At 38.8% G+C, this 25,616-nt stretch overlaps 1 protein-coding gene across 3 annotated transcripts in view; it reads right to left on the bottom strand.

Moving 5' to 3' along the window:
- Window positions 1–25,616, bottom strand: part of foxp2 (forkhead box P2) — a 920,115-nt gene that overhangs the window by 208,906 nt on the left and 685,593 nt on the right. For all 3 annotated transcript variants that reach the window (XM_041215859.1, XM_041215860.1, XM_041215861.1), the window contains one exon: window positions 20,962–21,051. In XM_041215859.1, coding sequence (XP_041071793.1) covers window positions 20,962–21,051 — 90 coding nt within the window. The remainder of the gene's footprint in view (window positions 1–20,961; window positions 21,052–25,616) is intronic.

Below are 25,616 nucleotides of genomic sequence, written 5' to 3'. Positions count from 1 at the left end.
AATCCAATTGCTATTGCATCCTGGCTGTCCTAGTCCCGGGTGAAATGCACAAAGGTATGTGCCCTCGCAAAGATGGCATCCATGACCCCATGGATGCATTTGTGGGTGGAGGCTTGTGATATCCCATAGAGGTCACCTGTGGAGCTCTGAAAGGAGCCACTGGCGTGGAAATTGAGCACTGCCATCACTTTCACAGCCACTCGCAGTGGATGTCCTCCATTTCCACTTGGCGCCAAATCCTGCAGTAGCTGGCAAATGTGACAAGTTCCCTAGACATGCGATGAAGCGTTGCTAAAATAAGAAAATAAAGAAAATAAAAATGTGATAAAACATGTCCCCTCATGTGATATTTTATCATAATTCCATTATCCCACATGGTCACATAAGCAAGGACATGTTATTCATTGAATTGTAAAACTTTTATTTTATTTTTACTTGCTTCTGGAAACCTCATCCAGCCTGTCCGCCAACCATTAGTTTGGACAGGCAGCAAAAAATTTAGGTTAACTGATTACTTAATGGCCTTAACAGGCCTTTTAATTGTTGGTGGGCATGCTGCCGACTCTGGTGCGTGCCTGCCGATCGAACTATTGCATGACTGTGCATTGATGTTGGCATGCTCGGTGAACATCAACACGCGTCGTTTCACACCGCCGAAAATTTCTGCCCTTAATTTTTTAAATCCAGGGAATACAGCTCTAGTTTCTGTAATCTCTCCTCATAATGTAACCCTTTTGAGTCATTCTAGTAAACCTACACTGCACTCCCTCCAAGGCTATATTCTTCTTAAGGTGTGGTGTCCATAACTGCTCACAGAACTTCAGGTGTGGACTATAATCAGGACTTTGTATAGCTGAAACATAACTTCCAACTCCTTGTATGCTACTCCTCTAGTATTAGATTAGATTTTTGATTATTTTCTGTATCTATTCATGACATTTCTGGAAGATAACAGATACCAATGCTGGTTTAAATATTGAAAGTAAAATGCACCAACCCTGCCTTTTCCTTTCTGCATATGTAATAGTTAGCCTTGCAGTTATATCCTGAGAACAACAGATTTATTAATGTGCATTTGAAACATGAATTAACCCTAATTTTGCCCCTCATTTTCACTGCTATCACCATGACTCTCATGCTGTACGACTGACTACATGGCAATTTTCATTACAAGCGTAACAGCTCAACACACTGCTGAAATCAACTCTGCATTCAATAGGGTTAATTTTCAGTGGCCTTATCTGACATTAATGAGACAGTAACACCTTAAAATATGTTTGGTAGCCTTACCACCCTGTTTAGTGCGGTGCCATTTTAAAAGGGGCCGAGCCTCCTGGCTGTCCAGTGCATGTGCCTGCCTGAATCATGCAATAGGCCCCTTTTAATATAGAAATCGGGTCCCATAACATAAAAGGACCCTGACTTACATTTTAGTGCAGACACTAATGGGAGATGGAAAGTAAGAAGTTTTGAATTACTTTTGTGGCCCCCATACATTCCTTTGGGGCCAAAACAAATCGGAGCCACTGTCACCTTGGAAACTGCAACTTCCGTGATTGCAAAGCTTCCCACCTCAATCCGCCCCTGCATTCCCCCCACCCCCGGCTCCCATTGTGCCATGTTGAATCTGGCAAGCTGCGTCAGAATACCTCATTGCCACTCTGTAGCTTGCTTGACAAGTGTAAATAAGACTGGAGCCTAAAAGCCACCGGTATGGGCATCCAGTCAACCAACCAAAAGCCAACATCTATCCCACCATTTCCAAACACAAGATAAAAGATTTGTTTGTGTAATAAAGGTAATTGATACCAATTGCAGGGGGGTGGTGGTGCATTTTGACTTTGTGCAGTAGTATCAAAGGCTGGGAGCCATTTATATTTCTCCTGATTTTTATTTCCTTTGAAGGGAACATTTGGAAAGAAAGGTGGGAGAATGGGTCTAATTGGTTAGCCATGTCAAAGGGTCAAGGGCATAATAGTCTCCTTCCATGCTGGAAGATTCCATGATTTTACATACTATAATCAAATGCTTGATTGCACAACTACCTTGGCATGACATTTTCGCCAGCTCAGCCTGTTCTACTGAGCATTTGGCCATCTGTATGGCTTACTTTTCTAACTCTTAACCTTATTCCAAACACATAACTATTTTTTTCTAAGATGTGAATCAACAAAGCACTTTAAACAGTTTGAACTTTTTTTCACATATTATACCATTTATAATTTCAAGTATTGCACTGTATGGAGCCATTCTTCCCTGGCACTAGTCTGACACAATATTAAAGGGAAATGATTTCACAAAAGTGAGTTAAGTCACATAAAACTGTACAGTATATCCAAAAAAATGAAACATGGCTTAGGTGTTTACTATTATAGGATTAACAGCCCAGCCATTCATCAAGGGCTCTAATAATGAACAAAATGTATTTTAAGGCAACAATTTGTGACAGTACTCTATGTTTAAGTTTAAAATATAAAAGTGATACATTTTAGGTACCTATGGTGTTATCATCCCTGAATGTGCTGGGAAAACGGATGGCCATCTACCTCAACACAGCTTAAGGATATCTTTGAAGATCAATAGCTTGGAAATGGATAGTTGGCAGCATGACCGGACAAAGGTACACAACTATTAAAATAGTAAATGCAGGAACACCAAACTAATGCATTAATATTTTCTCCATTAATATTTACAATTATTTTTCAACTTGTAACATTAAATAACTGTGTATAAATTTCTAGTATGAGCTTGAAGTTGAACAATGTTTATATTAACAACATATTTTTCTATATTCGACACTGTGGCAAACAACTCAATTTATTAAAATGTATTGTCACTTTATTAAAATATCATTTCATTTCTTGCATATGATGTAATAGCTAAAATACCAAATGCTAATAACTAAACAGCTCATATCCAATCAATAGGGGTATTGTGGTACACATAACTTGGCAATAAAATCAATGGATTATAGTTCTTTACTGTGTTGGTTTATACTCAGAGGCAGTCATAATCACAAAAGAAATAAAAATTAAAATGGATCATGGAAAATTAAAATTACAATCATATTTTCCTTAGTAAAGGTAGAATTATAAAACATTTTCCAAAGTCATTATTGCAGTTCTTTTCTTTTCCACATTTCAATGTATTTTCATTGAAAATGGTAAAAGGATAATGGAATTATAATAAAATGTTCAACAATTTCTTCCCTGGGATGAAAATTCTACTACTAAATTTCATTACAACTTTGGCCTTATAATTCTACTAAAACTAGGTGATGTACTCATTAACCTCATTTTGTTTTTAGTTCAGAGAGAACAAAATAGCTTTCTGTACATAGACATCTGTTAGCTCATACTTTTTCCTACACAAATTATGCACGTAGTTAACCACATTCAAATTATTATTTACTTCAAATTTATACACAATAAGCTCACTGTACAGATTGTGTTAGCTTTGATATTGACTGGGCTTCACCCTCAATTCATACAAATAAAACAAATGCAGACAACTATTAGCCAGTATAGACTCTCACTGAACACAAAGACCTACATTCAACTTTGTGCCCAACACTTTGCATTGTTCAATGTATAGAGGTCAAGCTTGAAAAAGCACATTGTGACATATGCATTTCTAAATTTAAAATGATTGGAGAAGTTAACTCCCTGTTTGGTGGACACACAGTAGTAGCAGAGTTAAATTTGAGGTGATTGAATTTAAGGTGCATCTGCTTCTCACTCCCACACACAAACGCACTCACACACTCTCTCGCTCCCATGCACGCTCACTCACTCCCACTCCCACACACACACTCTCTCACATCCACACACTAACGCCACCCCCCCCACACACACACAAATACTCACTCACTTACTCCCACACACACACACACACACTCTCACTCACTCCCACACACACACACTCCCACACACACTCACTCCTACACACACTCACTCCTACACACACTCACTCCTACACACACACACTCACTCCTACACACACACACTCACTCCTACACACACACACTCACTCCTACACACACTCACTCCTACACACACTGCCACACACACACACACTCATTCTCTCACTCCCACACTCTCACTCCCACACAGACACTCTCTCACTCCCACACAGACACTCTCTCACTCCCCACCACACACACACACACACACTCTCTCCCCCACATACACATGCACAGCCACCCCCCCACCCCACCCCCCCCCAGCCCCCCCACACACACACACAGACACACACACACACACACTCTCACTCACTCACTCAAACTCCCACACATGCCAGTCAGCCTCTTCCCCAGCCACCTCCTCCGACCTGGGGTTCTGCATCATCTCACTCCCAGGCCTCGCAGTCAGCCTCTCCTCCCAGGGCCCTGGCACTCGTGTTCCCGCTCCCTGGTGCCTCAGCACTCATCTTCCCACTCCCCAGCACTCTGGTTCTCGCTCCCTGGGCCCTGGCGCTCGTGTCCCTGCTCCCTGGGGCTCTGGTACTCTGGTTTTCCACCCCTTGGGCCCCGGCACTCTGGTTCCAGCTTCCCAGCACTCATGTCCCCACTTCCTGGCACTCGTGTTCTCACTCCCCGGACCTGGCACACGTGTTCCCCCGCCATCTCCCCCAAAAGAAAACATCTTTCTAGCAAAATCCCAACCACTGGTGATAGCTGCTCCTCCAATCAGAGACTGTTGCTCTCCCACGTTTGCTGCCGATAGGCTCAGCAGTGAGCCTATCAGCAGCTAGCACAGGAGAGGAACGGCCGATGACTGGAAGAGCAGTTCTTTGCAGAATTTTCCATTCTTGTTTGACTGGCATTTTGAAAACTGGCTCTGGGCCCCACACAGAATTGCTTCAGGGGCCACATCTGGCCCGCAGGCCACTGCTTGGACAAGCCTGACACAGAACCCCAGCACATCTCTGAGGGCCCACTGGATAAAATGTGTACCACAGATACTCTGGCCAGTGAAACTTGGCAGTTTAGAGAGGAAGGTTCTGAAAAACAGAGGTCTAATATTATACTTTGTGGGGCTAAGAGGAGCATAAATGCTCTGGGGCAAGTACCTAATCAGCAGATGACACCCTGCCCTCAAAATAGTCCAGGTCCAGGAGGGACCACCTTAACGCTTTTTGGTTTTCCAATACAGTAACAGAAAAGGCAAATCAGCATCCAAAATGCACACTACAATAGTTTGGTAGGTATATTAAGTTCATGCCAGTGAATTAAAACAGTCATTATAGAGTACTGCAGCTTTAAAGGAAAAATCTAGGTTATAAGTAGTACTTGTTTACAATTTTTCTACTTCCTACCTACCAGAACAGAAAAATGCTTTTAAGTTTCATGATTTTCACTTACTGAACAACTGTAATAATCTGTTATAACAACTGGGTTGTGAGCATTATCCAGTAACAGGATAATTTAATCATACCGGCTACTGATAGTAATAATTTAGATACTTAGATAAAATCTTAAAAATAAAGCATACATTCAAATTTTGAAAGTAGAATTTATCTGCGTAACTTTGTGATTGTTCTGGAGGTTGCTGATGTCAAACTGCACACAAGAAAAAACAGCCATGGGCTGAATTTTATGGGGGAGGGGCTGCGTATTGCTCACTCCCTCGTAAGGAAAGCCAGTGCTGCTTTGACCAATGCTCAACAAGCTGGTCCCATAGTAATAACAAGTGGCCTTAAGCAGGCGAGAGTCAGGCTTCAGCCTCTCAATGGGAAGTCCTGCCCTCGAGAGCTGCCAGCCAATCGATTGGCCTGCAACTCTAGCAGTCCCACGAGCACCGGAAAGCAGTCTTGGGTGCTGCTGGGACTCCAAGCAGGCCCAGGAGGAAGAGCAATGGCATCCAGAGTGAGGTAAGTCATGGGTTTTTAGGACGAGAAGGGATCGGGAAGTCTAGGGAGTGGGGTGAGTTGTGGGGGGGTGGTGGTGGAGGTCTGGTTTTGGAGGCCAGGTGGGAAGCAACAAGGGGGGAGGGTAATACCTTGGGAGGGGGAGGGGAATTGCGCACAGGGCACCCCCCAAATTATGTAATGCCCCTTCCTTCCTGCCTTTTAACCAGTTGTATTAAAAAAATGGCCTACCCATCCCAGTCCACCTGCCTATGTCAACTGTATTATGGCTTGAGCATCATATTCCATGGGTCAATTCGCTTGTTAACAAGCTCAATTGCTCATTATCTTTTTGAAAATAGTGGGATGGCAGGCTGCTGATTTCAGCACTTCCCCATCTACTATATTATGGGGGACAGCTCATGGGTGGGTGGGAAGGTGGTGGGCTACACACCCATCATATATTACATGTAACCCCCAGCTAAAAACACACGGGGCCATAAAATCCATCCCTATCATTCTAATAGACCAGGGTACCAGTGATAGAATTGCTTAAATGTTCAGCCAACTTTCAAATTAATTTATATGATCCTAATCTCTCTAATATATTTCAATGCCTAAATTGTGGGTGAATTTATTTTCAAACCATGTCCTGTTAAATGGTTTTCTTAAAAGAATCACAGAATCTTTACAGTACTGAAGGAGGCCATTCAGCCCATCAAGTCTACACTGGCTCTCTGAAAGACCTTGCACATTATGGGCATAATTTTTCCCTAGGTTGGCGGGTGGGCCCCATTGGCTCGGCAGCAGGTGGGCAGCCAAACACCACTGCCAAAGCGGGCCCTGCTGCCATTTTAAGTGGGCGGGCCAATTAAGGCCCGCCCAGCAGCATGCCCAACAGGAAGCGCTATGCGCTTCCTGTGCAGGGAGGGAGGGATTCCCCAACTGTCAAAGTGCGCTCTTTCACGCGCTCCCTGAGGCTAAGTGCTGTCCCAGGGAGAGCGCCGAAAAGTTTACAAACTTAAAAATTAGACAAATAAAAAAATTATTAACATGTCCCCTTCATGTGACCATGTCACACGAGATGGAACATGTTAATAAATATGACATAAAATTTATTAAACATTTTTAAAGAGGACATGAAACCTCATCACGCCAGTGGATAAGGTTTCATGTTTTTTTCTATTGCCCACTGGGGTTCCTGGCCTGCCCGCCAGCCTTAAGGTTGGACAGACAAGCCCTTTAACTAAATTAATTATCCTGTCAATGGCCTTAATTGGCCATTGACAGGTCGGCAGGCAGACAGCTGATTTCGTTGTCCATCCGCCTTCCTCAATATTTAAATGGACCGGGATGATGTCAGGGGTTCTTCCCGACGTTATCCCGTGTCATTGTCCCGTCAGCAAGTGGGCCCCGCCCCCAAATCACCGACGAGAAAATTCAGGCCTATTTATTTTCAGATGGCAATCCAATTCCCTTTTGAATACCTCAGTCAAACCTGCCACTATTGCCCTTTCATGAAGTTCATTCCAGACTCCAACCACTCTCTAGGTGAAAAAATATTTCCTCACATCACATTTACTCCTTTTGCCAATTATTTTGAATCTGTGCCCTCTAGTTGTTGATGCTGTCTTGAGTGGATACAAGTTTCTCACTATTCACCCCCTCCACACCCCTCAGGATCTTGAATATCTCTATCAAGTCTCCTCTCAGCCTACTTTTCTCCAAGGAAAACATTCCCACCCTCTCCAATCTACCCTCACAGCTGCAGTTCTTCATCCCTGGAATTATTCTTGTGAATCTCCTCTGTTCAGTCTCTAATGCCTTCATTTCCTTCCTCAAGGATGGTGCCCAGAGCTGGATTGAGTACTCCAGATGAGGCCTAACTAGTATCTTATACAAATTCAACATGACCTCCTTCCTCTCGTACTTAATGCCCCTATTAATAAAGCCTAGGATACCATATGCTTTATTAACTGCTCTCTCAACATGCTCTGCCATTTTCAATGACCTATGTATATATACGCCGAGGTTCCTCTGTTCCTGCACCTCCTTTAGAGTTTCTCCCTTTATTTTATACTGTCTCACCATATTCTTCCTGCCAAGATGGAGATCACCTCACATTTCTCTGCATTGAATGTCACCTGCCACATGTCTGCCAAATCCATCAACATGTTTATGTCCTTTTGAAGTTCAAGACCATCTTCATCACAGTTGACATCATTTCCAATCTTTGTATCACCTGCAAATTTTGAAATCATGCCCTGCACAGCAGTCTAGATCCTTTATATATATCAATATAAATATTTATATTGATATATATATATATATATATATATAAAAGGTCTCTTTGTTGCGTGAAAACGTAAAGCTCTCAGTCTTTTCTTGTCCTTCTGCAAATCAAACAAAATTGCTTCTTTAATGCTAAGTTTGTTTGCATCCATTGTCTCAAAAATCAACTATAATGGCTCAGATTTTATGCACGCACAATAGATTTTTCAAGCCAATTCTCACCAAAATAACTTTCCATTCCTATTTGTATCTTAATTTCTAACTCTGGAACTTTTTGGGATATCCCATTCTTTACAAGCTAAATTTTAAATGGAAAGTTATCACTATCAAATTCAAAAATTCCTGATCATGGAGTTAAAAGTGTCCTAAAACTGTAAAACTTGGAGTACATGTGTTCCTGGACATGAATAGTGCATACTACAATTCCCCGGTGTCTAATGTTTTCAGCCTTCCTGAACAGTGTGCTGCCACTGACAGATCAAACAGTTGTAACACCTGAATATTGGAGCGAGTGAAAAACTAAATAAGAGTACAGACAAAAACAGCAATATGGAAGAGTGTAATTTCTGATCACCACAACTAGCCACATAGATGAAGTCAAGGAGGCAGAAAAAAAACTGAAGGTTCATATGGCTTCATAGTGCAACTTACTGTTGGCCTACAATGTTCCTGCCCAAAATGGATTGCAGCTTAATTCAAATATGATGATACACTGAAATACAGAGTAGAATGATTCTTCACCCATTAAGGATGGGATTGTGTTGGGAACTCCTTTCAATAATCTGGAGCAGTTCTAATGGAAGCTCCTTGCATTATGGAGTTCCTAAAGGGACAGGAAATTCTTAACTTTTTTAAGATTTCCAGATCTCCAGGACATTTTTTAGCCTTTTTTAAATGAATTTTCTCCACTGTGTTGCTTTAAATGTATTTATGGAATCTCAAGTAGATGAATCAATACCATCTTGTAATTCACAAGACAGCTGTTTGTAATTAAAGAATGCACAATAAAAAATATGGAAGAGAGAGGGCAATGAGAAAGGAGTTCTGGCAATCCCATTTTTAGGCGACATCAGAGAACAAGAAGATATCTGCATGCAGGCCACAGAGTCCTATAGCAGTTAGCAAGTCATAAAATTAATGATTGTCATTAATTTTGAATTGTCCAAATATAACATTTCATGGTTTAAGTGATACAAGGTGAAACAAGTGAAGAGGGCACTCAGCATACCTCCATGCATAATTACGCAGCTCTTGCTTGCGGCTTTTACCTGTCTGGTTGATGCTCTGCAACTACAAAGCTGAAGAAAGAAATCCTTTAAATAAAAGCTTTCATCTCACTGAGGAGGCTTCAGGCCAATTCACAACCAACAACCTGATCTAAAAACTCTGTTCACATTTTTACAGTTGTAACAAATCGCACCACAGCAGTTCAGACAATCCACAACATCCCAAAGCAATCAACAACATAAACAACCCACAACATTCTTAAAAAAAAAAGTCAACTCATCCTACCTCCCAATGTTCTTTCAATATTTTAAAAGATTCCAGGATCTGATCCACAAATCCACCACAAATGAATCAGCTCTTCCTTGAGCCATAGCCTATTTGTGTGCCAAGTTTTGTAGAAATCCGTCCATTAGTTTTTTTAAGATATATTGTTTACAAACAAGCAGACTAACAAACAGGGGTGAAAACATTACCTCTGCCCACCTTCAATGGTGGAGATAATAATGCATGCCATGGAGATTAGCAGGCATCACAGTAGACTGCTACACCTGTCATTAAGCCACTAACCATATCAGCAGACCCTGACGCTTCTCCTCAGCCATGACTAAAACAAACTGACTCTGCAGACTGCATATCAATAGGGAGGTAGCTACATAGTTTTGTTATATCCCTTAATGTTTAAATCCTGACCTATATCATAGCATAGGTATCAGCTGCAGTAAATGTAAAGCAAGTAGGTGGCTGATGCACTGGTCAGCATATCTAACACTTTTTTCCTCTCATATTTAATAGCAACTGCAGCATAACATTGCTGTCTAATGTCACCAGGTTGGATTTCCCAAAAGAGAAGCAACATTGTTGGCAGCCACATGACCATCTGTGCTCTTCTTCTACCACCACCACTTGGCCCTCTTTGATTCATCTGATGCTACTTCTTCAAACTCATTAACTGTATCCTCTGGTATGTGTCTAGGTGTTTTGGATGTAGGGTGCCATGAGGTGCTGTCTTGTCCCGCACTGTTGGCAGGATATCAGGCCAACTGTACAGGCCTAGAACAGGAAAGAGGCAAATGTTAGAACATTGATGTCAGAACACACTGTTGAAACTGAGATTGAATTACAAGACATTGGTCTGGACTTCCCGTTCAGCACACTTTTTTTCCAGCAGAACTCCTGAAAACTAAGGCTAATGCAGTTCAAAAGATCAAGGAATTTCAAGTGCACATTACATCCAGTGGATTGAGTTTCCATGATCTTTGCAGTAATTTAAAAAGCTCGTGCTAGAAATCGGGCCCACCCACAGAACTGGTTATAGCTCTAGATTGAATTAATCAGCATGGTGCATTTCTGTTAATTGTGCCTGTTTGACGGCCTTCAAGGGGGCACTTAAAATTAAACCTTTTGTTAGGCACAAAGACACCAATAAGAAACTGGCCAACAAAACTAATAAATTGTTCTGTATAGTTTATTTTTATAAGCAATTTTCAGTTATTTAAAATCAGGTTACTCACAGCTGGTGGACTGGTCATTGACTAAAATTGCTTATTTTTCGTATTAAACACATTTTACTGTATTAATAAAACTGTTACTGTTCATATATATATAAAGGCATACTTTGAATGCAAAATTAAAACAAAAATGTTCTTAAACACTACCGAATTGCCATGGCTAAGTTTGTAGCGCTGTTGCCTCTGAAGCACAAGATTCCAGGCTCAAGAACCACTCCAGGGCCTGAGCACAAAAATCAAGGCTAACACTTCAGTGCAGTACTGAGGGAGTACTATACTGTCAGAGGTGCCATCCTTCTGATGAGGCATTAAACCGAGGCCCCAACTGCCTGATTGGATGTAAAAGATTGCACGGCACTATTTTGAAGAAGAGGAGGGGATATATCCCCGGTGTCCCTGCCAATACTTATCCCTCAATCAACATCACAAAACACAGATTATCTGGTCATTATCACAGCAAGTCTCTCTTTCTTGTTTGCTTTTGGTTCATGAAGATGTTACATTTGATGATATGCAAATATATTGGGTGGAAATTTGAACAAAAATAACTTCTGAAAACTAGCACTATTTTGAGTGCAATTTGTGCTTGGCTTGCCAAATGCTCCCAAAGCAGAAATTCTACCCCAAGGTTTTTAATACATTGAAATATCTTGAATCTTTGGGAAGTTTGAAACTATTTTTAACCCCAAATACAGCCATCTACCTTTAATTGGTTACATTTCTATAAACCTTGACAACAGCCATTTAATGACTAATAACATGTGAAATTCATACAATATATGAACATGAAGCAGGAGTAGGCCATTTGGCCTCTTGAGCCTGCTCCGCCATTTAATAAGATCACGGCTGATCTGATAGAAACCTCAAATTTGCATCCCGCCTACCCCCGGTAACCTATCACCACATTGCTTACCAAGAATCTATCCACCTCTATCTTACAAATAGTCAAAGGCTCTGCTTCCACCGTCTTTTCAGGAAGAGAGTTCCAAAGACTCACAGAAGAGAAAAAAATTTGCCTCATCTCCGTTTTAAATGGGCGCTCCCTTATTTTTAAACAGTGACCCCTAGTTCCAAATTCTCCCACAAGAAGGGACATCCTCTCCACATCCATCCTGTCAAGTCCCCTCAGGATCCTGTATGTTTCAATCAAGTCACCTTTTACTTTTCTCAACTCCAGCGGATATAAGCCTAGCCTGTCCAACCCACCCATTCCAGGTAATTCTGTTTTTGTTTTGGATTTCCAGCATCCGCAGTTTTTTTGTTTTTACACCCATTCCAGGTATTAATCTGGTAAATCTTCTCTGAACTGCTTCCAACGCATCCTTCCTTAAATAAGGTGACCAATACTGTAAACTGTACTCCAGATGTAGCTTCACTAGCGCTCTGTATAACTGAAGCATAAACCCCTCTACTTTTGTATTCAATTCCTCTCGCAATAAATGATAACATTTTATTAGCAGGTACTTGCTGTACCTGCATACTAGCCTTTTGCGATTCATGCACTAAGACACCCAGATTCCCTGTTCCTTTGGTAAACTCCCAATACCAGATCCAACATGACTGATTTGGCTTGTCTTCGAGTCATTCTGTGAAGTTGGTCTAGGAGGCTGCTGAAAGTGCTAAAATTGCTCTGCAACAGAAAATCAGTCCTAGAGTCAAAAAGGAGATAAGCAAAGTGGCTCTATTAAAATGAACTAGTAGCATTTGGTTTGAAAACATACAGGTTCCACCACAATTGTTTCCATTCTTGTTGTCACCAGCATTATTCATCAGATCAATGCACTATTTCTACATGTGGAAGGAACATATGTTACCAGTGCTACCAAGTCCATTCCCTAGGCAACCAGGACATTGCTGTTGCTACAGAAGTCTCTGAACAGTATGCCCCAGCTTTCTGTCAGTAAACCGGTGATCTTGTTCGTTTATTTGCTTTATATTTGCTGCTACCTTTCACTTCTCCATACTCAGCAGTCATGCAGAAACTCAACTGTAAGACTGGATATAGGCCTGGAATGTGTGGTCAGCGAGGGCATTGACCTCCAAAAAAGCTGCCCACAAAGATCTAATGATCACTATGATGTGGTTTTCCCCTTTCCCATAGGCAGTTTTAACCTGATGCCAAGTAAAGGGAATCTCTTGACGTATAGTATTAATGATGTAAGCAAGCATGTAAGGAGTCAATCACATTCAGATAATCACACACAGCAAATGAGGAAGATTTAATATTGTTCACTTTTACTTTAAATTTTTAGATAGTGAAATAAATGACTATGATTGAATTAAGACAGAAACTAAAATACAAATGAAAAAGCCTTTAAAAAAGACAAAAATAAAAATGTGAGTTATTTTCTATCATTATGGAGAAATGTGATATTCCAGAAAAATAAAGTTAGCTTTTCAGGTGTTTAAGTGAAGTTACTAAACCATTAAGAACCTAGTTTCACCAAAAGGGTTTTTAACAGCAAGACTAAAGCTTAAAAGTGGAAGCTCCAGTCAACTCAAATCGACTTCCACTGCTTGCAGTGTGCTAGAGAACCTCAATAGTGCATCCTCTGGAGAAGGGTAAAATTACTGACAGCAACTCTGGATTTCCATGCTATTCTGTGCTCATGGGGACTCTGGGCATTTCTGTTAGTTTCATTGGAGTAATGATGTTGAATGCCTTAACTACATTACTAGTAATTATTACAGAAAGATCTAGGCTATAATTTTTGTGTTCTCCACCCCCATCCCAAACCACAGATTTACAAATAAGCAAACATTAATTTTGAAGCTACTATTGTACCTTGTTTTTAACATTGCATACATATGTTCTATAAGCAAGATATAGAAAAGGGACAGTGATATATTGAAATAAACCATGTGGGGAAATTATTTCCTCTCTGCCAGTTTTTGTGAAAGAAAAGGAATAATATTGGATGAAAACATTACTGAGTTGTTCATCAATATTTAGCTCTACTGCAAGGTTTTTCATCTCTAAATTACAGTAGTGGACATAAGTGAAAGGTTGGATCAAAAAATCTCAGTTTTGCTTATTAAGACTTTGTTCAGGTTCTTAATGATGAACCTGTGAAGCATTCTGTAGCCAATAGCCAAATTAAAAGTGAGCAATTTCTTTTAGGTCTGATTTTGAAGTGCAGCGCGTCAGTGACAGGTGAATTGAGTACAGAATTTGTTTTTTTCAGAGAGCACGGATGTAGCAACCATTGGCAGGCATCTTGTAGAATGACAGGTTGGGAGTGCAGAAACTAGAACAAGTGTGCAACCTCCACCAGGTGCTAACTCAGGCAGTAAATGTACCATAACAGTGAGCTACTTGGGCATAGCAAAGCAGTGAATGAGTACCCTCAGGAAGCTTGTGACTAAGGTGCACCATTTGATCCATAGAGGCAGGACACCCATCGAGATGTATTACCAGTGGAGGTCAGCACTGTTTTTAATGTTGATGTGATTTGATCCATCAAGGACAATTTCTTTCCTTCAGAATTGAAGAATCTGAGACTGTAAATTATAGTCAAAGTGAATAAATTTTATCAAAGAAAATTCTATCATGCATCAAATTCTCTCATGACATACATAATGTTATTTGGGTAACCCTGCAATTTTCACTTCTACGACCTTACATATTACATTCTTGCTAACAGTTCTTTACGTCGTTATTAATTTCTAACTATGAGTTTATGTATCCCGTACTGCTAATTTGCAGCAATATTCATGGCTTACCTTTGCGCTCTTTAAGTTGTGTAGCATTTTCCAGGCCTCCTACTGTGTCCTCAAAGTTGCTAACAACATGTTGACTGCTCCTGTGAAATGTTGCCATGCTGTTGTTTCCCCCCAGTATCTGGGGGTGTTTCTCTCTGCAAGAACTGTACTTACAACCACTATAACAAAGCTTGCTACAATTTCCAGGGACTCATCAACAAATAATTTTCTCAAATGTTGTTGAGTACTTTTCTCCTGCATGCTCAGTCATTGAGTAAATTCAAGATTTAGATCACTTGATGTTTGGATATTAAGGGAATCAAGGATATGGTGGGAAAGTAGAGTTGAGATCAATGGTCATCTTAATGAATGATGAAGCAGGCTTGAAGAACAGATGGCCTTCTCCTGCTCCTAGTTCTTATGTTCTTAAATTGAACACACTTGAATTGGATATGAACTTTTGGATATTTGTACTGATTAATTGACTCACTGATTGCTTCAGAAGCAAGAAACATCATTATTACAGGTGCGCTATAAATGGTTGCTTATCATTTCTCTAAACAAAATTGCATTCTCAGGAATAGCACATTTCATAATGTGTTTACTTGCCATAGCATTAACAGGTTGAAAAACATGCATTTCTTGCAAGTTGAGGCCATATAAATTCAACATTCCTGTGACGATATCAATTAGAAGCAGTGACATCACTCTATGGTTTAATTTACAGGAAATCACAAACTTTCCATAACATATCCTGGGTCTATATTTAAAAAAATAGGCTTCAAAATTGAGAGTTTACTTAGGACTTCTCGATGCATGTAACCTGATTCTCCTGCTGCATATTGATAGAAAGAGACTTCCACCACAGTTTCTCACAGCTATCTAGAGGCGACTTAATAAGGTGGATGCCAGGACAATGTTTCCTCCTGTGAGAACTAGGGGACACAGTTTAAGAATGAGAAGTTTCTCTTTTAAGATGGAGATGAGGAACCATTTTTTTCTCTCAGAAGTCTGTGGAATTCTCTTCCCCAGAAAGCAGTGGAGGTTGGGTCATTGAATTTATTCAAGACTGAGTTAGACAGATTTTTGGTAAACAAGGGATTCTAGGGTTATGGGGGCAGACAGGAAAGTGGAGTTGAGATCACAAAGATCAGCCATGATATTATCGACTGGTGGAGCAGGATCAAATCATTGAATGGTCTAATCCTACTCCTAATTCCCATGTTCCTGTGTCCCATCTATTAAATTGAAAGCAAGTAAGTTGAAGACTTAAAGAGAGGATTTTAAGAGTTCAGATGCATTAAGAATTCAGGTATAACAAAAAGAAAAATTCCCTTTTAAGTGTTAGGGTTACGATTTTTGTAATGAAGGTGTAAAGACAGCTCTCTGATTATTGTTCAAATTTAACTTTTTGGACAATTGATCTGTGGGTGTCTCCCAAATAAGTTAGTGTTAATTTTATATAGCATCAAAATGACCATAGACATGTGGTTATCAAGGAATCCAGAGCCATAACCATGTACAAAAAATAAAAAAAACTATGGCCAGGATGCCCCTCCCATCGGGGGGGGGGGGGGTAGTTGAAGAGCGGGCATGCAAAGGCGTGCCCCCAATTGGGGGCGCACCGCCATTTTACATGGGCGGGCCAATTAAGACCTGCCTAGCTTGATGTCCGCACGGAAGTGCTATGCGCTCCCTGTGCAGGCGGGGGGGATTCCCTAAACCCGAGAGTGCGCTCTTTCGCACATGCGCACAAAAAGCACACTCATCTCCCTAAGGCAAAGTGCTGCCTCAGGGAGATCGGCTCTACTGTCAAAAGTATTGGAAATAGAGAAAATAAAATTCCCTGACATGTCCCCTCCTGTCACATGAGTTGGGACATGTCCATAACTTATAAAAAAAACTTTAATTAAATTTTTTAAAACCTACATGAAACCTCATCCCACCTGTGGATTAGGTTTCATGCTTTTTCTATTGCCCACCAGGGCTCCTGGTCTGCCTGCCAACCTTAAGGTTGGATGGGCAGGTCCATTAATTATTTAAATGACTCTGTCAATGGCCTCAATTGGCCATTGGCAAGTCAGCGGGCACACAGCTGATTTTGCTGAGCCCCCGCCAACCTGAAAATTTAAATCAGGCGTCGAGAATTCCGCCCGACATCACCGCGAGTCATTTTACACGTCGGCAAGTGGGCCCCGCCCCCCGCTCGCCGACGGGAAAATCCTGGCCTATGTGTTACTGATAAATTGGCAAGAAGAACAAAGATACATGTGTTGAATGTAGAACATCATGCATATCATGAGGTTGACAAGTTGTGCAATAACTACAAGGTCAAGTGATCCTACTATCAATCACTGTTGCTAGTCTACCACTACAGACTAAATTGACCTGTTTTGCAAACCTAAAATTACTTTATCTCCAACAACAAAGTTTTCCTGGTCTCATTGTAGCAGTGATAAAAATTAGGCATTTCTGTCCAGTTTTGGTTTAATGGCCATTTCCATAAATAAAGTCCCGGGTAGCTAGGCAGTTTCAAAAAGCTGAATGCAGTTCAGGTTCCTATATCAATCTTATTTTGCTACAGTGTTGTCAGATTTACAGTTATTGGCTGGAGAGAGGAATAATTTAATCTTACATGATACTATGGGATTGGTTCTGTTTGTAGATGACCATGAGTTCCTTGTTAAATTTGAGTCATGGGATATTCAAAATGCAGGTAGCCCTGATAACTTGTTCCTGGGATATAAAAGACTGCTTCTGACTGAATCAGAGAAGCTGGCTTGAAGCTTGCTTTATAGCAAGAAGAGAATCAACTTGAGAAGAGATTGGTCAGTTTGAAATTCCTGGAGAAAAACTGCCATTTCCAAGAAAAGTTTAAATCATTGTAGACTCACATGTGGCAAGACATTCCAGGAGGCAAAATAACTATACATATTTCAAAACTATTTCCAAAGATTTAGTTTAAATTCTGTAGTAGTGATAATTTTAAAATTTTATTTTGTCTATTTGAAGAGTTAAATGATAGATTTTGTTTTGCAAATATGTAATTATATTGCATAATCACTTGACTATTGATAGATTTCCTTAACATCATAAACCTAAAATAAGATCTATTGTGAATCTCTACACTCTCAAAGAATGGAATAAAAACTTATGGAGGCATTGGATAATTTCAGTAGTTTAAAACATTTAGCACAATCTGTTGTTCATTTCACGGGCATAGAAAGTTTACTTAGTCTCAAGGCAAAGATAGACACTCTTATGGATGGGACTCAGCCATTCATAGTAATTTAACACAGAAGAACTCACAAGTACCACTTCCACAAACAATTATTTGCATGCAAGTCTGGAGAACAGTTGCTAACAGGATATTCAGTTGTAAGAACATCCCAATGGAACTCAATTCTGTGTCAAACACATGCATTTCCACCATAGATCATTACAACATATAAAAACACTTGGTACCAGTTTCCAAGTGTACATTGATGATAGCCAGCTCCATCTCATTACCAAATCTCTTGACCCCTCCAATATCCCTAAATTGCCAAGTTGCTCACCCGATACCAAGCACTAATGAAGTAGAAATTTCCTCCAACTAAATATTGAGAAGACAAAGCCATTATTTTTGGTCCCTGCCACAAATTCCATCGCCTAGCCATCAATTCCATTCTTCTCATTGTGTCTCAGACTGAACCAGACTGTTCATAAACTTGGTGTTGTATTTAACTCCAAGACACACTTCTGACCACATATCCACATCATTACCAGGACTACCTAATTCCACCTCTCTAACATGGTCCTTGCCTCAGCTCATCTGCGGAAACTCTCATCTATGCCTTTGTTACCTCTAGACTTAACTAATCCAAGGCACTCCTGGCCAGCCTCCTGTCATCCACTCCATTAAACTTGAGGACATTCAAAATCGTACTGCCCAGGCCCTATCTTACACCAAGTCCTGTTCACCCTGGGTTCATTGACCTAGATTGGATCAAAGCAATGCCTTGATTTTAAAACGTTCATCCTTGTTTTCAAAGTTCTCTATTTCCTACCCCCTCCCTATCTCTGTAACCTCCTCCAGCCCTAAACCCCTTTGAGATATCTGTGCTCTTCCAATTCTGGCCTTTAATTCCTGAATTCAATTATTACAAAACTGGCAGCCATGCTTTCATCTACTGAGGCCCTAAGCTCTGGAATTCCCTCTCTAAACCTCTCTGCTTCTCCTCTCTACATCTCTTTCATTCTTTAAGACATTCCTAAAAGCCTCTCCCTTTGATCAAACTTTTGGGCATCTGTCCTTATATGTCCTTAATATGGCTTGGTATCAAATTTTGTTTGATAATGCTCCTGTGAAGGGCCTTGGGATATTTTACAATGATAAATGTGCTACATAAATCCAAGATTTTGTTGGTAGCAATTCCTGGTCAAATCCCCATCTTTAAACCTGTGATCCTGAAGGGCAATTATTACATAACATAAAAACAAAATACTGCAGATGCTGGAAATCTGAAATAAAAACAAAAATAGCTGGAAAAATTCAACAGGTCTGACAGCATCTATGGAGAGGAACACAGTTAACGTTTCGAGTCCATATGACTTCATCAAAATTTTGATGAAGAGTCATATGGACTCGAAACGTTAACTGTGTTCTTCTCCGCAGATGCTGTCAGACCGGCAATTGTTATATGCCTACTGGTGACCCAATTGAACTTAGCTAAGTCAGCACAGGCTGGGAACTTTCTGATCTGCATGTCTCAGGTAATCATTAGATAAATTGGCTGAGCCATCATGGAACCCCCAATTGATATTGCTTTATTTACAATTATAAATCCTTTGCACCAAATCTTTTAAGTTGACCTGTTGCCCAAATATCCCAGCCAAACATTTATTTGGTAAGATCAATCATTTTTTTTGCACCAAATAATATCAGTCACATTTCATATTTTGAAAACTGCAATTATTTTGTTTTTGTACAGCTATAGTTTTGTTTAATGCTTAATAAGCAATGTTAATTCAGACTCAAGTACAATGATCAAGCAAATTACATTCTTTATCCAGCAATTTTGGTAGCAGGAAAGATCCCATACATTTCTCTAAACAATTCTGTCAACAGTTTGATGCTCTCACTAAACACACATTCTATATGCCACTAAACCATAATTAGTTATGCAGGGGTGTGACTCCAAATGAAGGTGTTGGCATTGTAGCACTCTGTGAAAATATTAACTATGAGTTAACTCCAATTTTCTCTTCTCTAATTAAATGCACATGGTACTAATGAGCTAACCTACTGTTCCTTGATAGCACTAATTAGCTGAGAGGAGAGCACACTCTCACACTGCAATTTAAACCTAAAAAAAGGTTGAAAATATGCTAATTGCTGATGTAATTTAAAACAGAACAAGTTGAGGAAATTGTCATAATAAGGCGAATGGGCCACATTTTGGCAAGACAGCGAGCATTTCTTCTGTTCTTGTCTTGATGCAAAACAACAAAAAGGAATGTTTTGATTGGTGTTTTGCAGGGTCAACAAAGTTCCTGTCTTTCCAAGTAAACAAGAAAAATGATTCAACTTGAACACGCATCAAGAACTGCAGTATGTAGAGCTACTACCTCATTGTACAACTCTATATAACAACACAATCAGATTACTTATAGTTTCCTCTTCAAAACAATAACGACAGAAAATATTTTCTTCACAGAAAACCATTCATTGCAAACATACTTTTATAGGATTTGCAAGGATAGCTTCATATAGTGCAGGTACTTTATACGTAATTCACCCAGAGTTCTTCCACTTGATCCTGGAGTTAATTTTATTTAACAATTGAAGGGACTGCTATAGATCTGCAGTGATGAGTAAGCAAAAGATAGTCTACCCCACTTTTAGAGGTCAAAACTCTAACAGCAGGTGTAATCATCAGTGGGCATCAGTCCAGAATGTAAACAGGTCTGCTCTCAGCCTGGCAATGAATGTTTAGTAAATGGTAGAAGTTGATTTTATTTCCCATCTATGTCTATATATACTCTTTAAGTGCCTTGTACACTGAAGGTATTTAGAGCTAGTTATTTGTGTTATTATTGCTTGAAAGCAGAAATACTGTTCTATAGTTCATTTAAATTATGGTATATACAAGTTAAATTATTGAGCTGGCAGCCTCCCTCCAACCCAAATAACGAATGTTGGTAACTTAATCAACTGGATTTAAAAAAAACATGCTGTAAACTATAACCTATTTGAAGATATCATATGTAGGGCCAATTATGTGAATCTTATCCCACCATTTTTGTGTGTGCACTGGAACATAATATTCACTTAAAAAAGTGCTCAAGTTTCTGAAGATTTTCAATTATTGCTGTTACAAAAGATCAGTAATAGCCTGCTGACCTGCAATGTTCGCTGTTTGTCGTTTCCCTTTGGAGATTTCAGACCACTGGTTTGCTGCTGAAGAAGAAGCTGTCTTGCTGCTTGTAGTGCCTGCAAGCCAAAAAAACATTATTATTCATAAAGTTTGTTTCCTTAAGCTGTGATCTCAATTTTATTATCAATGTCACGGTAATCTAGGATGCACATAAAATGAAAATCTTTTGTGTTACAGTTCACCTTTTTCTTCAATAACCAGTACTTTTCTCTTCAATGTTTATTTTCACCTTATGCAGTCATCAGTTTGTACTACATCAGTTACTTTCTCTTTGTTTTTATAACCCATTAAAATATTTCATGAGGCGAGTTTCTTTTTAAATCTACAGCTGACCATGAAACTGCACATATGCAGTCAAGAGTTTCTGCAGAACACTACAGGAAGAGCAAATCTTATAGTACATTACAAACTGATGTAAACTGCATCAATAGACTTATTTCCGCTAGGGATTCATCCACTGTGTGTGTGTTCAACAGAAATGACCCCCCTCCCCCTCTTATTACCATAGATTTGCATATTCATAATATCATTTTGGTGCAGAAGCGCAAGACTTCAAATGTTACTGGAAGCTGTAATTAAAATTGACAAATCAACATCAGATATCTTGGAAGTGGATTAACGCGGATTCTGTACTGTAGATTGCAGGCAGGGAAAATGCTTACAATATGAAAAACTAGGGTCTTCATTTTAATGATGAAAAAGAAGGGATGTTGCAATAAATTAAAACACAGTTGATTATTTTACTGGTGCTTGTCATTATGATTAAATATATGTTTTGGGTAAAATGGAATTTTGTATCCTTTTACACCACCTGTGATTTTAAGCACAAGTATCCTTAGAGCTGTAAGTAAAATGATCACACTAAAGTATAGGGATTTAATTTTCTAGTCAGTTTCCAGAAGAGCAAAAAGTACGGCTAGAAATTATATCCTTGTATAATGCTATTGTCAGTACTAAACAAATGGTAATAAAAATATTTGGATACAAACACAAAAGAATACCAGCATACAAAAATTTAAATCACTGGGATACCAGTGGATTATGTTGCAAGAAAATGTGAAAGCTCAAAATTAAGTTGATTTCTTAACTAGAATCAACCTATTGACAATATAAGCAATGAACAGGTACTACCCATCAAAAACTCCTTGTAACAGACTCCAGAAAAATGTCTTGGTCGGCAGAGATCCATGGAGTCATCAAAAACAAAATCGTTAGCACATGATGTGTGATAAAAAATTTAGGTGCACAGAGTAAAGATTCACTTGATCAATCTGGTTTCAAAAAAACATCCGATTCACCTCTGATGGGGTAAAGTACATTTTTGATTAGAATCAAGGGGTTGGTTTTCTAGTACTTTCTAGTATCCATGACAACAGTTGCTTTGACAGGATGTGCATATGGCATTACACTGCCAGCTGGTGTGAACAATGTTTGAACTACTGCATTGAGATGCTGAGCAAACAGAAAAAAGTTGCCACGTCTTAACCCTCAGGGAAGCCAGTCATCCCCTGATCAATTATGAAAAGACAGAGAGGGCTGCTACAGTCTGGCTCCAAGCAAGTTTTTTGAGAAGGCAGGCAGACGCACAAAACCAAAGTAAACAAACTGAGTGCAGCAGCACCATCTCCGAACAACATTGATTTGTCTAGCCATAGAAAGCTCTGGTAACAATTTGCTAAGCATATTCCTAACATTTGGAGAATTTTGCAAAACAATCACTTTATTGTTACATCATGAAGCTTTCTTTTTTCAATCAGCGCATTCTCAGGAAAGTTCAACTTCATACAAAACATATTTAACAATAATTGATATATTTTGTTTCTCAGTAGTATTTTTTTCAAACATAAAAGGATGAAAAATTGGAAGGTGCCACACTTTGAGACATTCAATACGTCATATATTGTGCGGGGTTGCATTTGTATATTGCATAACAAGGCAATATGATATATGATGATTAAATTATATGGAATAAGCTAAATTGTTGTGACTATTTCACATCACCCTATTTTATTTATTTAAAAAAACACAAAGTACTTATTTTTTTAGTTCTGTGAACCAACATTTTGTGCAGCCTTTGAAAAATTTAAGACTAAAAGTGCCATTGGATGAATGCCCAATTGAAAGCCTTGTGGGGAAAGGAATTCACAAAACTCTGCAATTTAATAGTGAGTGATATGCTGAACAGAAATTAAGGTTCTAACAAAGGGCTGCACCCAAAACATTAACATGCTGTTTCTCTTTACACATGCTAACAAACATTAAAACATTTTTTTCATTTGAATTTTCCAGCATTTCTAGCTTTTTTCAAATGAAACTTACAGAATATGTTTGAAAGTATTTCGGTATTATGTTTCAGCAATTTATTTTATTTCAATATCTAACAATCTTCATAAAACTGAATGAAAATGCAACCAACTGAAGCTGAAACATATTAATAAGAAGTTCCAGAAAGGAAACATATTCACAAATGTATTTAGTGGCTCAATAGCTCACTGCTTACTGAAAGCAGTGAAATCCAATATTTAGGCCTAAGACACCTGCTAATATGTTTACTCATGAAGTTGACTTGAGATATGAACAAAGGGGACCCAACTTTGAAATTAAAGCTACTATTTTAAATAAATTACTGGCTTTGGAGGATTGTCAGAAGAAACAAGGAGGAACACAGAACTAAAATGTGCAAGATACGAGAGAGACATTCACAACCAAGATTCTTTCTAATTTTCAAAGTTATCTACTTAATATTCTGTTACTATGAAGGTTCATATTACTGTTTATGTCCTGAAAGTAACTTCATGGAGATAGGCCATTTGTTTATAGATTTTACTGTATATATTTACTCCATAAAATGTTTCAAAGGATCCCAGTAGATTGGGTTTAAGCAACTACTGTATGGTTTTTAATTGCACATTTGTTTAAAATTTAGTAAATCTGATGTCCAATGAAATAAACCAAGATCTTTTGATGCAGTATTAAGTTTGTAGATTAGGGGACTTTGTTTTGTTTATATTATATACAAATACATCATGGTGCTAACTGCCGATATAACATTTAAGCAGGCATCACTCAAGTCCTCAGGGCTACTGCAGTTTTATTTTAAGTCAGTCTGAATCAATTCACACCACTACATACCAGGCAATGGGAAAATATTAATTAGGAAAATGGTCAAAGTAAAGACAGAAATACTTGAATACTACACTCATTAGGTATTATTGTGTATAATGACGCAATATTTATTGCAATCATGCGATACTTGCTAGTTACTATTGTGGCTATCGAAAGTACTTTCAAGTAAAACAAAATCAGTGGAAAAATGACAATTTCTAATAACTTAATTCAATTATGAGTAACAAGGACTATTTGCACATCCAATCTATCATTCATTTTAATTTTGCTTTATAGTATGCCACGTTAAATATTTAAGCACAATCTTTTTTTTTGCAGATGTTGCATGAAGTATGTGCATATTTCAAAGCTGCAACTGAAAGTTCAACCCAAAATCTTTTCTGTTGAGACATAGCAAGATGTAAACTATGTGTAAACATAATTGTACTTTTGCATCCTATTGGCACAGTACTTTATGTTATAATGATGTAAGTTATGAATTAAAAACTTAGTTGAGGTCTGTACAACTTTCTTTTCCCAATTGCGAAACATTGTTCGCTCAGAAACCATTTATATTTTTGAGTAAAGTTATTACTTACCACATCTGCGGCATCAAGTAAAATATTAAAAGAGTAACAAGTCAATCGTGATCTTTTTAATTACGTTAAAATAAAAGTAAATATAATTTTCTGGAAGTAAGATGCCGCTTATGACTGTAACTGAAAAATATGGCTGTTTAACCTATCAGCACGTCACATTTCAGACGTTAAAATGAAAAATGACATCTACACCCATTAATATCTTCAATGTATAAACAGCACAGTACGACACATTCTCGAGAGCTCAGCTGAAGGCTACGAAATCTCTCCCTCTCTCAAACATAAATAATGAGGCACTCAGAAGCATATTTGATGTTGATATTCATCTCTGAGAAAAACACTGCAGCCCAGGCTTCTTATGAAAACAGATGCAGCCCGAATGGATCTCCTGTAATTGGTTTCAGATAGCAAGGTCAGAAGAAATGCAATACAAGAAACTGTTATGAGGAACAGGGAGAAACACGAATGTTTACACAGGCACTCCCCAGTGCACATTGACAGGATAAGTACTCTTTCCAAATAGCCAGACTGAAAGAAAATTTACCACAAGACAAGCTGACGCTTACCTCCTTTCATTTTGTTTGAATTCACTAATAATTTGACCAATAAAACTATACTGCAAAGCAAACAAATAAAAATTACTCATTACCTGTTGTTATCCCAGAATATTAAGGAATTCAATCACTTTAATAAACACTCATTTTTAACAAAACCGATTGAATTCCTGTGCATGTGCCTTCATTCCTTATGCAATGTTCAAGGAATGACTTACATGAGGTAAATGAATATCAGAGTTTCAGGAAAAAGAAGTCAGAACAGTTTTAATTATGCTCAGTATTGAAAAGACAAAAAATGGAAGAGGACTTCTTTAAACATTTTTAGCCTTTGGACTTCTTAATCAATCTTAATTTTTAAAC

This window comes from Carcharodon carcharias, chromosome 21 (genome assembly GCF_017639515.1).
Source record: "Carcharodon carcharias isolate sCarCar2 chromosome 21, sCarCar2.pri, whole genome shotgun sequence".
NCBI lineage: Eukaryota > Metazoa > Chordata > Chondrichthyes > Lamniformes > Lamnidae > Carcharodon > Carcharodon carcharias.
Note: the sequence above shows the minus strand (reverse complement) of the source record. Positions and strands in the feature narration are given on the sequence as shown.